Source organism: Pteronotus mesoamericanus, unplaced genomic scaffold (genome assembly GCF_021234165.1).
Source record: "Pteronotus mesoamericanus isolate MK-2021 breed Mesoamerican mustached bat unplaced genomic scaffold, CSHL_Meso_final contig_291, whole genome shotgun sequence".
In the NCBI taxonomy this organism is placed as follows: Eukaryota; Metazoa; Chordata; class Mammalia; order Chiroptera; family Mormoopidae; genus Pteronotus; species Pteronotus mesoamericanus.
This window is the reverse complement of record NW_026555124.1, coordinates 8,633,278-8,648,663: the sequence shown is the minus strand read 5'-3', so window position 1 is coordinate 8,648,663 and position 15,386 is coordinate 8,633,278. Positions and strand designations below refer to the sequence as shown.

Below are 15,386 nucleotides of genomic sequence, written 5' to 3'. Positions count from 1 at the left end.
GAAGTTAAAGAAAACTAAGCACTATTAGTGCCTTCATATGGGAAAAAAAAGTAATGGACTTTTTGGCCAACGCAATATTTTAAAGTAACAGGTTGAGGTAAAAACAAACAAACAAACAAACATTTATTGTAGCTTGGTTATATTCAAACATCATAAATATTTAATGTAATAATTTCACACTTAAACCCTTAAAATAGTGTCTGACCTATAGGTACTCAATAAATGGCCTTATTCATTGAGTTAATTACAACAATAATGACAATAATGAATGCAGTTTAATGGAACTCTGAATAGTGAGCAAGACAGATACTGGGCCACAAGACAATCTCTCTCACAAAGACATTCAGTTTTGCATACCACCATCACTGTGCATGATTCAAGCTTATGTCACAGCAGAAGTACACATAATTATGTCACAGACCATCAAGTTTCTCTAGATGGAGTCATGCGTGTTCAGTTCACAAATGCCAAAGCTATGCTGTATTGCAGATATAGTACACTAGTATAAGATCATAAAATGCTTGAAGCAGTCTTCTAAAAGTGACTGAACTCTAGGGGTAAGCCAGTGATGGGAGATCTAAGCATTGTGTGTGTTGGGAAGGGGACTTGGGCCTGAGGGCAGGAGGGGGACGAGGGAACCTGGCACAGCCTGGCTAGGAGTGTTAATGGACAACCTTCAAAAAACCTGGGGATGTCAGAATGGCTGACCTGCACCAGGGTAGCTGCAAGGATGAAGCCTAAATATGGGCCACACCTGTCATGGGCAGGTGGGCCTTACAAGTCTCTCCCAGTTATAAACTCTCGAGCTTCAAAGGACACACGGGATGATTGCATGCACTGTTGTGGGAGTTAAATGAGATCACATGTGTGAAATATTTTTAATAGTGCATGGGCTGTGATAAGCCCTCAGAAATAGTTAAAATACTTAATATGAGTATTTAATATCCTAACATTATTGTTTAAGTGAGATATTTAACTTCCCTAAGCCTTACCTTTGTTTCATTATCTGTATTGGGGGCTCGGTACAGCAACCTCACCAGTTTATCATGAAAATTAGAGATATCTAAATTTCTTAGTTAATGCTTAGTAAAGGGTAGATGCTGCAAAAGATAATAGTGATGCACCCTGCCTAAAGACACATAAAATAGAGACGCTATTTCAGCCAAGTCTGTCTGACCCCAAAGCCTGTGTCTTTAATTACAATGCTTTATTGCTTTTTGCATTATCCTTAAGAAAAACCACACTAATTAATTGTAAAAGCCAAGAAAGGGCCACTTTTAAAAGCAGACATATAAAACATATGAATGAGGCATTAACAAGAAAGCCTGCTTGACCTAATGTGGTTCCTCTGAAGTAGCACTGGAAGTACCGTCCAGCGCATGAAAACGGTGAACCACAGCGGTACAGTGCCATGAAAAATATGCTTTCCTGCATGAGTAAAGATGGCAGAATTGGCTCTGAGGCATCTTTACGGTAGTGGGGGTGGCTTTGTACTAAGCCCACCTAACTTTCCCGTCTATTCCAATTTGGACCCCAGGGCTCAAGAGGAATTGTGCGAGATCAAAGGTAGAAGTTAGTTTTCCTCTCTGTCACAGCGAAAGAGGGTGGGAATCCTATTATTACTAAATCCAAACTAAATGACACAGCTGCCTGGAAATAACAGTAATACGTACTTTTGGGATCTATAATGAACAACTGTAACCTTACCCAGATGTCAGCCAAGGCCTCTCTGTCCTTTATAGATCTAGAGGGGCCTGGTTTGATTCTTTCCAATTTCACAGAGCATAAAAATCTAGTGTTTGCCTTCCCCCTGTGCTCCTGTGAGTTCCGGCGAATCTCTGACTTCTGCTTTGGCTTTTGTATTTCATGTGTTGCTTGTGACCCCAGGTCAACACAGTTTCTGTCTCCACCCACAAAACAATTTTGTCCTTATGAGTTTAGTCCTCTGAACATTTGGTGCCTTGCAATGCATAGTTTTCTACTATCTTGACTGTGGCCCCTACCTCCAACTCCTGCTCCAGGGCAAGGAAACCCAAACTCCTGATTTTTGTATAGCAGCTTAAAGGTCACCTTTAGCACTTCTGATGGATCCACTTATACCCCAAGTATCCTGTCCAAATATTTCTTCAAACAAATCCAAAGCAGCCACATCTTCCCATCCTGGCCACAGGGACAACGTGTATTCCTAGAAAATTTACTCTCCCAAGAATATGGCACTAGGACTCCTAAATACAAATGAGTTTCTCTTGGATATTTGAACTAGTCTGGGGTGGAAAGCCAGGTCCGGGCAGGCCAAGTTTGCCAATTCTTGAAAAAGCCATTGTGCAGAGAGGGAGAAGAATAAGTGGGTGCTCACTGGGAAGCTGAGGCAAGGCAGCACACAGCCCTCCCAGAGACTGACAGAGGCGAAGATGCCAGCATGTTGCTGACAGCTTTCCTGAATACAGCTTTTATGATGCCCAGCCTTACACTTTTTCTTTCTTAACTTTGGGTCCTTGAATGCTCTACCCTGCCCCCCCCCCATTTTTTTTTACTTAAGTTATTCTGAATAGATTTATGCTTCTTGTACCACAAAGACCTTTGCCTAATTCTCCCCTCAGAGAAAAAAGAGGTCTGAGAACCCCACAAACCACAGACTTACATTTTTGAGTGAGAGGGATTTGTGCTCTAGACAATGAGTTGTGCTCTAGACAGGTCCACGCAGTGTGTTAGATAGACGGTATCCCCTGGGGAATCTGAAGCGAGCCGAAGAGGAGAGTCAGCAGAGGAGGAAACACACACAGGAACAAAAGCAGTAGGTAGAAGCCTTGAGGTAGGAGAGGGCAAGAGTAGGAGAAGCCAGATGCTTTACCAGATGGCTCTGACATACTGAGCACTTGACTGGGAACCTCTGCCTCTGGGAAGCTCGCTCAGCTTGACTCATGGCACTCGATGAAGAGGGATGAGCACTGAAGATCCAGCTCTGATGAGGCTGAGATCTTCAAAGCAGTCATCTGACCCTTAAGAATGCAGCTCTAAGAACCTGCAGGCACTTTCTTCTCCATAGCATACATATCACCAGCTTTCAGAGATCAGCTCATTTAATCATTGGCCCACTGGGACGTGGTAAATTGGCACCACGTCTGAAAGGCATGTGAGCAATGGATTCAGATTTCCAGAAAGCCATGCTTCCCCGTGAGACAATTGAGCAAAGCTTTTTTTCCTGGAGTGTGACCTCCTCTTCTCAATTCTAAATGTACAACCCAAGGCCTATGGCTGTCAGAGCTCAGCCAATGTAGTAGGTGAGAAGAAACCGGCATTAGGGCTTTAAACACCTGCACCACCTACCCCCAAACAACTACAGATGGGAAAATTGGGGGCCATCAATTACTCCTGGTTACTGCACCAGGAGTAACAAGCCGATAGATGCCCTATAGTCTCCATCACACATCTATGGCTGACTGTAGGAATAGTCTTTTCCAGTGAGTCCCTAGAAGGGCTCTGATTCCTTTTAAGAATGTCGCTCCAGGCTCTCGCTTGTAGTTACTTGAGGTTAGTATGAACAATAAACCTTGTTTTCCCTCATCTGTTGTAAAAAGTGTTGAACTGGATATTAAAAGACTAGATATAAAACACAGACTAGCTGTCTCAGCACATTTCCCTCATTTGCAAAAGGAACGGGTCAAACAAGATTGTCCCCAAGGTCAATAATCCTAATGGTGGAGCTAGAAATTTCAAATAATAGAATTGGAGGGAGTTGAAAAAACTAAACATAGAAAATTAAGCCTAATGTAGAAGAGAAGAGATTCCAAAACAATCACAATGGGAAAAAAAACTTAAACACACACACACACACACACACACACACACACACACAGAGTTGTTGGTAGGGAATAAAGAACTTAAACTCTGCTGCAGTCATGTAAGCTGGTCCAAGGCTCATAGGGAAGCAGAAGAAAAGAACTTCCAAGACAAATGGTAACAGTGAGTCCAAGAAAACTGGGCATGGAAAAAAAAATTACATCTCACTGGGGGTGGGGGTGACAGGTAGAAAAACAAACTGACAAAGGAATTACAGTAAAGATAATAGGTTGAGAATGGTTTCTGCAAAGCCTGGGAATTCAATCGAGACGGCAAGAGAGAAACAATAGTTTCATACCTGTAATTCTCTTTCAATGCTTGTGTGGGGAAAGATACAACAAAAAATGTTGTCTTACTTTTATTTACTCAGAGCCTGATTCTCTCCGTTCCATATATGATAATCGCCTCCAGACTTGACTCTTTTCCCCTCCAGCCTCAGCCCATTCTTTACCTCATTGTTTCTATAGTTCATTATAAACTCCACCTTCCTTGTCAAAACCCCTTAGATCCCCCTCTCCTCACCTTCTGGCACTACACTGAGGATCTTTATGAACAAGCAAATCATCCTGCTCCCTCTTCAGAAGCTACAGAGTACCTTCAGCCTACATCCTCCTTCCCAAGAGGTCATCTTTCAAATTCAGGTTTTTCGCCATGCAAATCTACTTGCGTGTTTACAGCTCCTTGGCCTAAGGAAGTGAGCCAGACCAGCAGCAGCAGGGCAACAGCCCAGAAGCTGTGCTCTAGACAGGTCCACGCAGTGTGTTAGATAGACAGTATCCCCTGGGGAATCTGAAGCGAGCCGAAGAGGAGAGTCAGCAGAGGAGGAAACACACACAGGAACAAAAGCAGTAGGTAGAAGCCTTGAGGTAGGAGAGGGCAAGAGTAGGAGAAGCCAGAAAGCAAAGAAGAGACGGAGGAGAAATGACCGTAGTGGGAGCGCAGGGAGTAGCCAGAGGGCGGGTGGGAGAGCACTGGATTAGGGAGCAGGGGGTATACATAACCAAGGGAACACCTGAGAGGGTTGCTGTTGAGATTCCACTCTGAATATTAAAACAAAATCCTTACTCTCTGTGTGGCCTCCTGGCCCAACAGCTGAAAGGATCTGTCTTTCTTACTTCCTGATGGATCCTTAAAATAATCTCCCACTAACTGAGGTAATGTGAGAAAATCTCTTTTCCTTACAAACTAAAAATCAGCCAATCAGTCAATCAATAAATCAATCAACTACTAAAGATAGCCTAACCAACAGGGCAGCAGGAACTTGCTTTGATTTTAAGTGCCTTCCCCTGCTTTAAGGCTAAGCTCAAAGTCAGGCTCTTCTTTTAATGTTTCTTAATTGAGCAAGTGAGCTCCTATTATTGTCATATATCTGAACAAAGCTTGGGCATGTTTAAATATGATCAGGACTTGGGTGTAGAATCTAGATCACTAAAGTGGTCCAGCAATGATTTATCAAAGAACAACACTGAAGGGTAGAAAATAGGGGCATACGTCCTATGTTCAAGATTGAGCAGGTAGGTAACTGAGTAAAGACAATAGTGTGAGAGCAAGGTGAAAAGAGCAAGAACACTACGGGCGAAGCTCAGAGACTTTGCAGGTTCGATTTCAGACCACAGCAGTACAGCCAGGCAAATTTCTTTGCATATGGGGAGGCTGTTGCTTTCAATTTGTAAAAAAAACAAAAACAAAAACAAAAACACCCCTATTACATCCCTGCATCCTCAAGGGAGGTATGCCTGCATTTTTCTTTCAATTTTTCTTAGAGATTGAATACATTTGCAAGGAAAGCTCTGGTTGGGCCCTCTCTGATGAGGGAATTTTAGTGGCTTGGTAGCATGATAAACAAGAGCAGGTATTTGCTGTCAAGGTATATTTAAGGAAGGATAAGAAGGTTCAGGAGCACATAACGGTCATTTCAACAGTCATTGGATGAGGTAAGATGGGGACAGAGGGAGAACTTGCTCAAACCCTTATAGGGGCAAGGAATTTGAGGTCTGAGAGGAAAAACAGAGGGCAAAGCTCTGCCTGGGCTGACCTAGATGCGGCCTATGAATGAATTACTCAATTTTAAGTAGTTCCTGTGAGGGCGGCCACCTGAAGGCACTGTACTCTAGTCACCTAGAAATCTTTATTTTTTTTACCCCATCAAATAAATTATCCTCAATTTGCTGAAAGACAAACAAATAATGCTATAAAAAAGATATCTATGGAAGACAGAGGCCAAAAATGATTCTTCCTCCCAATCTTTGTTCTTGAACTAGATTAATGAATGAGCAAGACTGACCTCAATTCAAAACCCTGGGTAATTGTTAGGGTTAAATAAAATAATCTGATTTGATTCTGCTTAGCGTTTAATAGGGAATCAATAGATATTAGCTCATTCCTACATACTATATACAAACACACACTTACTAACACATATATTTGCCAAATATAAACCAGAGAAGGGACACAAGGGGGTATGACATAGACCCTTTCTCACTCTGAAGGGGCAGGACTCGGAGTCCCACGATGAAGTACAGCTGTGCTAGAAATTCATTCCAGAGAGCAAATTTATGCTGCTCTTTTCATTGCATGTTGCAGCTTGTACATAATAGCCAGAGGGAATAGAACACAAACAGCTGGGAAATAAAGATGAAAGCAAAACTGTGTCAGCAGGGAGAGACACACGGCCCCCTGAGAACCCAGCAGTGTCATGAAAGATAATTTGAACAAGGTCACCAGCATAGAATTCTCTTTCTCAGAGAAAGATCATTTGACTGCTGCCCATTTCTGACCGTCTCTGGAAGTCAGGACGGAGAATGGGATACATTTTCCCTAGCTTTCAAATTTCTACAGTAAGATCCATTCTATATAATGAAACAGGGCCACAGGCTAAATCATGCATTATTATAAAGGCTAACGGGGACCTGGGATGGTGGAAAACAAAGAAATTGTGCTTCCTAGCACAAGAGGAGCCCGTTGAGGTTTTCCCCCTCCTGAGTCCCAGATGACAAGTTTTGTGGCCATATGCTGCCCTCTAGTGTCTTTTTAAGGGATGGTAACATGAGAAATTTAAAAACACTTGAAATAATGCCGTGGCATCCAATATCACCTCAGCCCAGGACTGGTAAAATAAAACAAAAGTAAGATTTTTAGGGGGAAAAAAAAGGCAAAACCAGGATTTGTACTAAAATTAAAATGTGAGTTAAATTTGGCTTCAACCTAGATGTTGCATTTTTTCTGGACTTTGAAAAATACAGTGTTTAGATTAGTGAGTGCTTTTTAAAAATACAGACACCGGTTGTTCCCTACACATTACTCTCAAATGGTTACTGCCTCCATTTCTCTGAGGTGGGGCCCAGGAATCTGCTTTTCATAAATCCCACCACCTGACTCTGATATGTTAGCCGACTGACCTCATTTGAGAAGAACTACAGATTGCTGCAGGGACTTCAGCCAGAGTGTAGGATGACTCTGATAATTTTCTTTTAATCCTATATGGATACAGTTCTTAGGCAAAATATACATGAAATGAAAGCACTGACCCAAGATACATCAGCTTTCATTTTTCCTGCATTTAGAGTGGCTGAACCTGACATGACTAGCATGCAAAGACAACAGTGTGTTCAATTCTGAGTAAAAAGTTCCTATAGACATTGTCCTATATGAATAAGCCCCCCTAATTCTCATGGGAATCCAGGTAGGAAGGAGAAACAATGAGTAGTTGCTCTCACTCATCCTTCAGCTTTCCCTTAAACATCCCTTCCTCTAAAAGCCTTCCTGTTATCCTCAGATTAATTTCAATGCCTTGGCAGGGCACTGTGTTCTTTTGTGTTCTTTATCCTCACCTGAGGACATTTTTTCATTGATTTTAGAGAGAGAGGTAGTGAGAAAGGAAGGCAGAGGGAGAAGCATCAATTAGTTGCCTCCTGTAGGGGCCTGGACTGGGGATTGTACGCACATGCTTTTGGTTATGGGTCGATGCTCCAACCAACTGAGCCGCACTGGCCAGGGCTTGGGTTTCCTTTAAAACCTCTTTACCTTAGGTCTTCTCCCAGGGAAAGAAAGGTTTTTATCACAGGAAACCTACTGCCCTCTTCCCAACGCTGTTCTCTACACAGCACCGAGTACGTGCTCAGTAAATACTGGTTATCTGACCAATGCCACCGTCACACACGCCAAAAGGTGGTGATGGTGGAAGCTGGGAGATGCCGCGCAGGAGCAACGCGCTCTCTCTAGTCGATGGCAAAGATGGCAAGGGGGTTTCTTTAGGGTTATTGTTGGCTTTGGGTCACACATTTAGTTTACAAGCACACAGCTTTGACTTTCAATTTTTAATTTTAGAAACATACTCTCACTTTTGGCATAGTCTGATAAGTTTGTAAATACAAGGAACTTCCTGAGGTAAAAGTCATTAATATAGAATCTCTTTATTTTCCTGGGAGATACACCTCCAATTAAAATTGTCTTTTTTTAACACAAATGCACTCAAATTTTAATACCTACTATCTATTATATAATATGCTATTTTCAATTCATAACTTTAGTTTTTATTTCTTATCATGGATAAAACCGTTCTTATATTCAGAGTCATGAAATACTCAATGTTTTAATAGAACTCAGTTCTGAAAACTTCTTAGATTTGTAAAAATCTTTCCCGTCCTCACTAGAAACAACCCTACACTTCAACCTCCTATCATCTCCACTTCTTTTTTTAACGAACAATAAGCAAGTCGTTACATCTCGGAGACAGTGTCCTGACTGTCCGATGAGGTACTACCCACTGGCTCACACTGCTTCTCTGTGCCATCCGCCCCCCCCCCCCCCGCCCCGGGCCCCCCCCGCCCCCCGCCGCCCCCCCCCCCACACCATGGGCAGGTCTCTGCATATCACTGACTTCAATCGGCCTGTGACAGCTTCCTTTCCAGCCATCGAGCCTCCGAGCCTCCGACAGACAGAGTGTCAGGTTTCTAGTGAAGCGCAGGTATGCCCACAGAGGCCACTCCCTACGCAAATGGGACAGCATTTTGCTTTAGCACTGGTGGCTGGCTCGGCCAACACACTGCATGTCACAGTCTCCCCTTTTTCCTTGACAAGTCCTACTTGAGCGTGCTGTGCAGAACAGGGGCACCCATACTTGTGGGGCAGAAAACAGACTCCATTCACTTCAGTCAGAGACAAGAAAGAGGCTTTTTGGCTTTTTCCTGTGAAACAGCATAGCCTTGAAGAAAATTTCACTTTGCTTCTTGAGCTAAACTGTTAGATTTGTGGGCATAAACAAGATGTCTTTGAAGTTAACAGGAGGTCCTCTCTGAAAGAAGGGAGACAGCCATTACCACACATTTTAGATGTTGGACTGAGTCCTGGGATTGTAAATTAACTCCACAGTTAGAGAAAGTGAAACACTTTTCCTTCTTCTTTTCTCCTTTTTAGAAAGAGCATTTTCTCTGGAAAGACTTCTGTTGATTCTTCCCTTTTCCACTTCCCTAACTCCCCCATGGATATTCCTTTCTCATCAAAGGGAAAGATCCTGCCGGTGTAAATGAACAGCTCTTGCCAGGCACAAACCTGACCGCTTGACCCCCAGAGGACTATGGAAGGAATGCTTCGGGGCAAAGCAGAAGAATGGTGGGGCGTGGCTCAGAACTGGCGTCACGCTTTTACTCAACTGTAGCAGAATTTTTATCCCTGGGAAAGTCATTCCAAATTCAAGTTTCCTACATTCTTAATGAAATGATGAAATGCAAATGATACCTTGTCTGATGCTTGTTGTAGAGTTAAGTGAGATGGCATATATAGATATGTTCTTAGTAATTCACTCAAATACAAACTTAAGTTATTGTCTCCTAGTATTGACATGTTTTCTAAGTAATTTGTGTTGCTCACTTGAGAATTCAAGTATCAGTAAGGAAAGAAAATGCCTGCTGAGACTTTCTTAGAAGCTGGTAAAAGAGCCATTCCCACTATGGTGCGTTCAGGGGGAGGATTCACGGCTGGAGGCACAAAGGTAAGGGCCAGGCTCAGGCCCCTGTTGATCGGAGGGTCTGCAAGTATCTAGGAAACCTCACCAAGGAAATAAAACTATTGAGTTCTTGATAAAACTCCTTATGTCTCTGTTTGCCTTGACTCCACATTGATTGAAAACTGTTGGGACTCAGGAAACTTGCAAACGCCTATTTTTCTTTGTACATTCAAACTAAAAGCACACTTTTCTCACTCTTTAAAACTTAATCATGCATGCATTCTTAGGTGGTGCATGTTTGGAACTGCTATTAAAATGCATGTTTCTGCCACAACACAAGGGGGACAGTGGCTTGTGTGTTATATTATTGATTATGAGCGGGAAATGAAATCCTGGCCCGTTTTTGCAGAAGGGACACCACCCCCCACAAGCAAGAGATTTGCCAGGTGACAGGGGATGTGCAGGTTCATGTCTGTTACTCTGACTCCATGCACTTACTCTTGAGGTCCAAGTTCCTGGCTCCTGCGGTGATTTGTGTTGTGATTTTCGTGTCAATCTTTACAGTGTGGAGATTGCTGGTGTCCCTTGATATCATCACGTTGTGCCACTGATTGTCATTGAGAGGTTTATTTGAGCTCCCTTTGATGAGGTTAGCACCATTTCCCAAATCAAACACGTAATGTAAGTACCTGGGAAAAAAAGGAAAGGTGGGAAAATGCATTTACTTTTTGAATTTTTGATGGAGTCAAAATAGATATTACAAACGGACAATTTTTTTTCAGGTGACTCCACCCTTGCTGGAAACCATGAGAGTTGGTGGTATAGAAGCTCAGCTAACAAGAAGGTAATAAGTTATTCTATGTCCTTAAGGAGGACTCTATTATCTTCACTACAAGGAATAGTGAAAATAATTGTTTAAATCATGGTCTACACTCTGATATTGGAAGTTATACAGGATCTGGCACAATAACACCCCTGTTTTATTACAAAATCATAAGCATGTAATTCTGTAACATAACAACATCACACTCAAGCACACCAACTGACATTTTAGGTGAAATGTTCAACTCTAACATCCACTCCCTGCCTCATACATTTCCTCATTTCCCTAAATGTTCTCCTAAGCCTGTGCATGTGATCATTTAAGAAACCTTTCATAGTTCCTCTGTTCTGTTTATGTGTTCACCTAGATCCCCCAGGGTTGTGTTTGCATTTGTGTGGCTTGGGGTCGGTGGGATCTGAGATACACATGGGTTGGCGGGGAAATGTACGTATTTCCTGGCACATTATCTAGTCCATTGTAAATAGGCAGTAATATTCAGTGAATGAATAAATGAATACCCAAATCAATTAAACTACATAAAAATTTTATCACGATTTCAAGGACATTTCATAAAAATGTCTCTTCTCAATTTTCAAGGAACTTGGACATAGAATTAAGCATAAGTTAAATGGGATTTTATAAAATTCAAGTAATTTCATTACTTGAAGTAGCTATTTAACAGCACAAATTAGCCTACGAATTTGTAGAAATTCTTTTGTAGAATATAGTATGCATAGTTATAGGAAGACTAACCATATTTGAAGTGTAAGATTCATGGAACACCTAACATAAATTAGAACTTGATGTTATTTATATCTCATATGATAACTCATATATGAAAATATAGGTATAAAGACTATACAACACCCCTATTAATTTTATAAAATACTTAAGCAATTTAAATGAATACATTACTTGAATACCCCTCCCCTGTATCTACCCTAACCCATGACCTTGTAAGCCAATACATTTTGTTTAATGCATATTTTTGTAAATTGAGGTCCAGTTTTCCAACATTTTACTTGTCATTGAACTGACATATACTCACCCTTTAACTAATTCAACCACAATAAAGTCATTTCCATCCCCACTGTTATAGAGAATTAGTCCATCTAGGGATGTTGTCTTGAACTGGAAAAAAAGATGCATAGAAGTGTAGGCTTGCAATGTAGCTAAGGCAACATAGCTCGATTTGGTCTTGAAGGTGACAGGGTCTGCTATGATGTTCCGAAAGCCAAATCTGGCATTTAGCTCACAGTAATCTATGTCGCCATTTTTACACAAGTCAATGTATGCCATTCCATTAAATGTCAGGCTCTGAAGGTGCCCAATGAAGTTGGAGGGGACAGAAGACAGATACCGTCGTTCTGTGATGATGCCAGTCTCTATGTTATGAAACTCCAGCCTGGTGTGATCACCTGCCATTTGACCTGAAGAGAGGATAATGCATTCTTATTTTCTGTATCTGGAACATACTTTCAACTTTAGAATTACATAACAACATCACACTTTATGATACAAGAATCCAAATACCTCCTTGATATTCAATTCCATATGGTAAAAACATGTGGTATTAAAGGGCTAGGTTGTATTACATAATACAACTTTCTTATGTCAGGTTTCAATCTCTGTCCAAATTTTAGTGTTAAAAAAGTTGTCCTCATTAGCCACAGATAAACAGTTTTTAAGAAGTAGAAGAAGAAAAAAGGGAAGTGATGAATGAGAAAGGAATGGAGAAAAAAAAGTTAAAGAGAGGGACAGAGAGAAAGGAAAAGCAAGTGAGAAAGAAATGGAGAAAGGGAGGGATGGAGGGGAGGACGAGGGAAGTGAAGGAAGGAGGAAGGGAAGGAAGGAAGGAAGATAGAGGGAGGATGTAGAGGCAATGGTTGCTCTAAATCTTCTCAGTAAAAAACAATATACCCTAGCTTTATTGTGATGTTTTTCTTTATAAGGAATGGTCTTCCAAACAAAAATCTGACTATATTTTCCTCCCACCAATTAAAATAATAAAGAGCTGCCGACTATTCTTCCAGTAAAGGACCATGAAAATGTATTTGAAGATAAGTATGCCATCTTCACCTTAATTTTTCTGTGCGAAATAATTTCCACAGTCTTTCTTAGGACTAGTCTCCCAACCACTTTGGAATTTCTGTTCATCCTCTCTGGCCCTGTGCCGTTTTCCTTGTACTGATGTTCTGGATGACTACATTGAGCACAATATACCAATGCAAGGCATGTCCAATTTTGGGAATACCAATAAAATTAGGCCACATTATCAAAGTTAAACTCTTCTTTAAACACTTGAATATTAAGCTTGGTTGCAGATTTATGTAGCGGCTCACTATTCCAGTCAGCCCCCATCCTCTTCATCCACCATATTTCTTTGTCAACCCCATTGGAGGCCAAACTAGTCCCATTTTACCTACAGAGTGATAATTGTACCTACCTGCATGGTTGAAGATAAAACAAACTTTAAAAAAAGATGTAAACTTGTTTTTTAGGGCACAGTATAAACTTCTTTATCATTGCTAATGATTTACTCCCAGCATCTTATTCTTGTCTAATTAAACTGTCATTCACTTTCTTCTGAAACTCAGAACGGTTATTAAAATTGCAGTCAAGTTCTTCTGGATACTAACTTACTACTCAATTTGGCATAACTGAAAAATTCATCAAGCTTACCATAACCCAGCATCCATGATAATAATGAAAGTATTAATTAGAGCCAATCCTAGTATCAGCCCCTGAGAAAATTCACTGGGCCTTCTTCCAAGGAGTAAAGAAGATCGAGTAGCCACCTATGTAGGCCTCCTTCAATGAGTGTGACAGATTTCCCTTTCTTTAGTCAAAACAGTAAAATATTAGATGGCATTTTAAGTAAGTAAAATATAAAAGGTATATTCTTTGTTGTGCAAGAAAAATTATCTACATATTGAATGGACTTTGATGCTCATAAACTCCCTGGGGTAAAAAAATCTCTCCCCTAATCTGAACTTGATTTTACTTAAATTTGACATGTTTTTACTAGTCCTTGATCCTGGTAACAACTGTCCTGTTGCCCTGGGTGTGTTCTTCTTTTAGTCATTGGTTCGTTCCAGTCACCTCCCTGCAAACATTTATACTTTTTTTTAAGAACAAAAAAAAAACCATGGTCCATAGCTGCCTGTCCTCCCTCTTCCTCCCCACTATGTCTCCTGGTTGTCTATCTGTTGCAAAATATGATTAAATCCTTGGCAATTCTGCTTTCTTGGATGACATCATTTCCTCCTCCTTCTTCAATTTTTCTTGTTCAATGACCTCCACACTGCTCTGCGGGGAACTCTCTCTTTGGTAGCAAATAAAATTAGCCTTTAGTAATTTTCAAATGTAAAGCTCTAGAGATACCAGTAACATCAAATGAAGAAACCAAAAAGTATGAAAATATGCAAAGCTTAAAAGTTACTTGGGATTTTCCATCTCTTTGTATTGATTTTTATCTTTTTCGTGATATTAAAATCTTAGTGAACCCACCCCAACCCTGAAATTATCCTGTTTCTTCTTGAAAGTTCCATCAATGAAACAACTGAGAGAAAAAAAGTATCTGGGAAAATATTTCTAATATTTGAAATTAAATATTACCCCCCATTGTCAAGTAAGTCTTGGCAGCTCTGAAATAGTGAAACACATCTTGTTTAAGAGGACTGAGAAGTTCAGTGATAAAAATAGCACGTAATGTCTGTTTTCTTTTCTCAAAGGAATAGGATATAGATGCAGATCATAAATCATAAAAAAGTAGTAAAACAGTGGTGGTGCAACCATAGCCCAGTTACAAGAAAAATCATTATGGCCCATGGTCAAGAGCCCATTCTTTCTTTAAAAAACGTATATAAATTGCATTGACAGTAATGGCAGATACACTTGCTCCAGGGAGAGAATTAGCACCTAAAAGCCATTATCCACTGCCTAAGAAAACATTAACGGCTGCCTTTTAAAAACTCTTTTTTCCCTCAGAATTTATTCTCTTGTTTAATCCTCTATTGGTAATGGAGCCACCTCTACTCTTGTATACATATATTGATTAAGAAAAAAAAAATAAAGGTCTTAAAGGAGAAACATTTTTAAAGTGCTGACCATTTAAAAATCCACTGTCTTTTTCAGAGATTTAGTGGAAAGAGAATTTGAATTTAGCAAAATGTCTCTAATGAAAGTGTCTAGGGTATAGCAGAATGATGATAATTTCTGATAAAAAAATAAAAAACACCAACCTGGATGGCATATTTGCATAAAAATCTCAATATCTAAATCAAGTCTTTTTACTTAAACTGATAGCAAAATCAGCTACTTTAGGTTCAGCTTTGCTCCAAGTTGGGCTAAATAGCTGCTGCAGAACAAAATAACCCACGAGCCTTATACTGACTTGTTAATTCACTTCAAGCTACTGAGTGTGTGGTTCAGGTGTATGTCAGGTAATAAAAAAAATAGTGGCAGGAGTAGATGACATGGATCCTGTTTTCACCAAACTATGGCCCATTGGAAGAAGGCAGACAAAAAGATGAAAGAAAATAATTAAAGATATACTGACAACCCTCAGAAAAACACTAGGAATTTGATGAGCAGGGTATTGTATCATTAAATAGGAAATGTGGGGAAGTACCTGAGTTGATATTTAACTTAAATTTAGAGGATTAAAAAGAGAAAACATGAGCATCAGGGGCTGGGAGGGGGTGGGGAGAAAGAGAGAGAGAAAGCCACGCTAAGAACAGGAGAAGCTGATTCCAAGGAGGGAAGACAAATAAACAA

The 15,386-nt window shown here is 40.5% G+C and overlaps 1 protein-coding gene across 6 annotated transcripts in view; it reads right to left on the bottom strand.

Moving 5' to 3' along the window:
* NRXN1 (neurexin 1) overlaps positions 1-15,386 on the bottom strand; it is a 1,065,318-nt gene that overhangs the window by 543,037 nt on the left and 506,895 nt on the right. For all 6 annotated transcript variants that reach the window (XM_054575454.1, XM_054575455.1, XM_054575456.1 and 3 more), the window contains 2 exons: positions 11,656-12,037; positions 10,283-10,473 (listed from right to left, as the gene is read on the bottom strand). In XM_054575454.1, the coding sequence (XP_054431429.1) occupies positions 10,283-10,473; positions 11,656-12,037 (573 nt within the window). The remainder of the gene's footprint in view (positions 1-10,282; positions 10,474-11,655; positions 12,038-15,386) is intronic.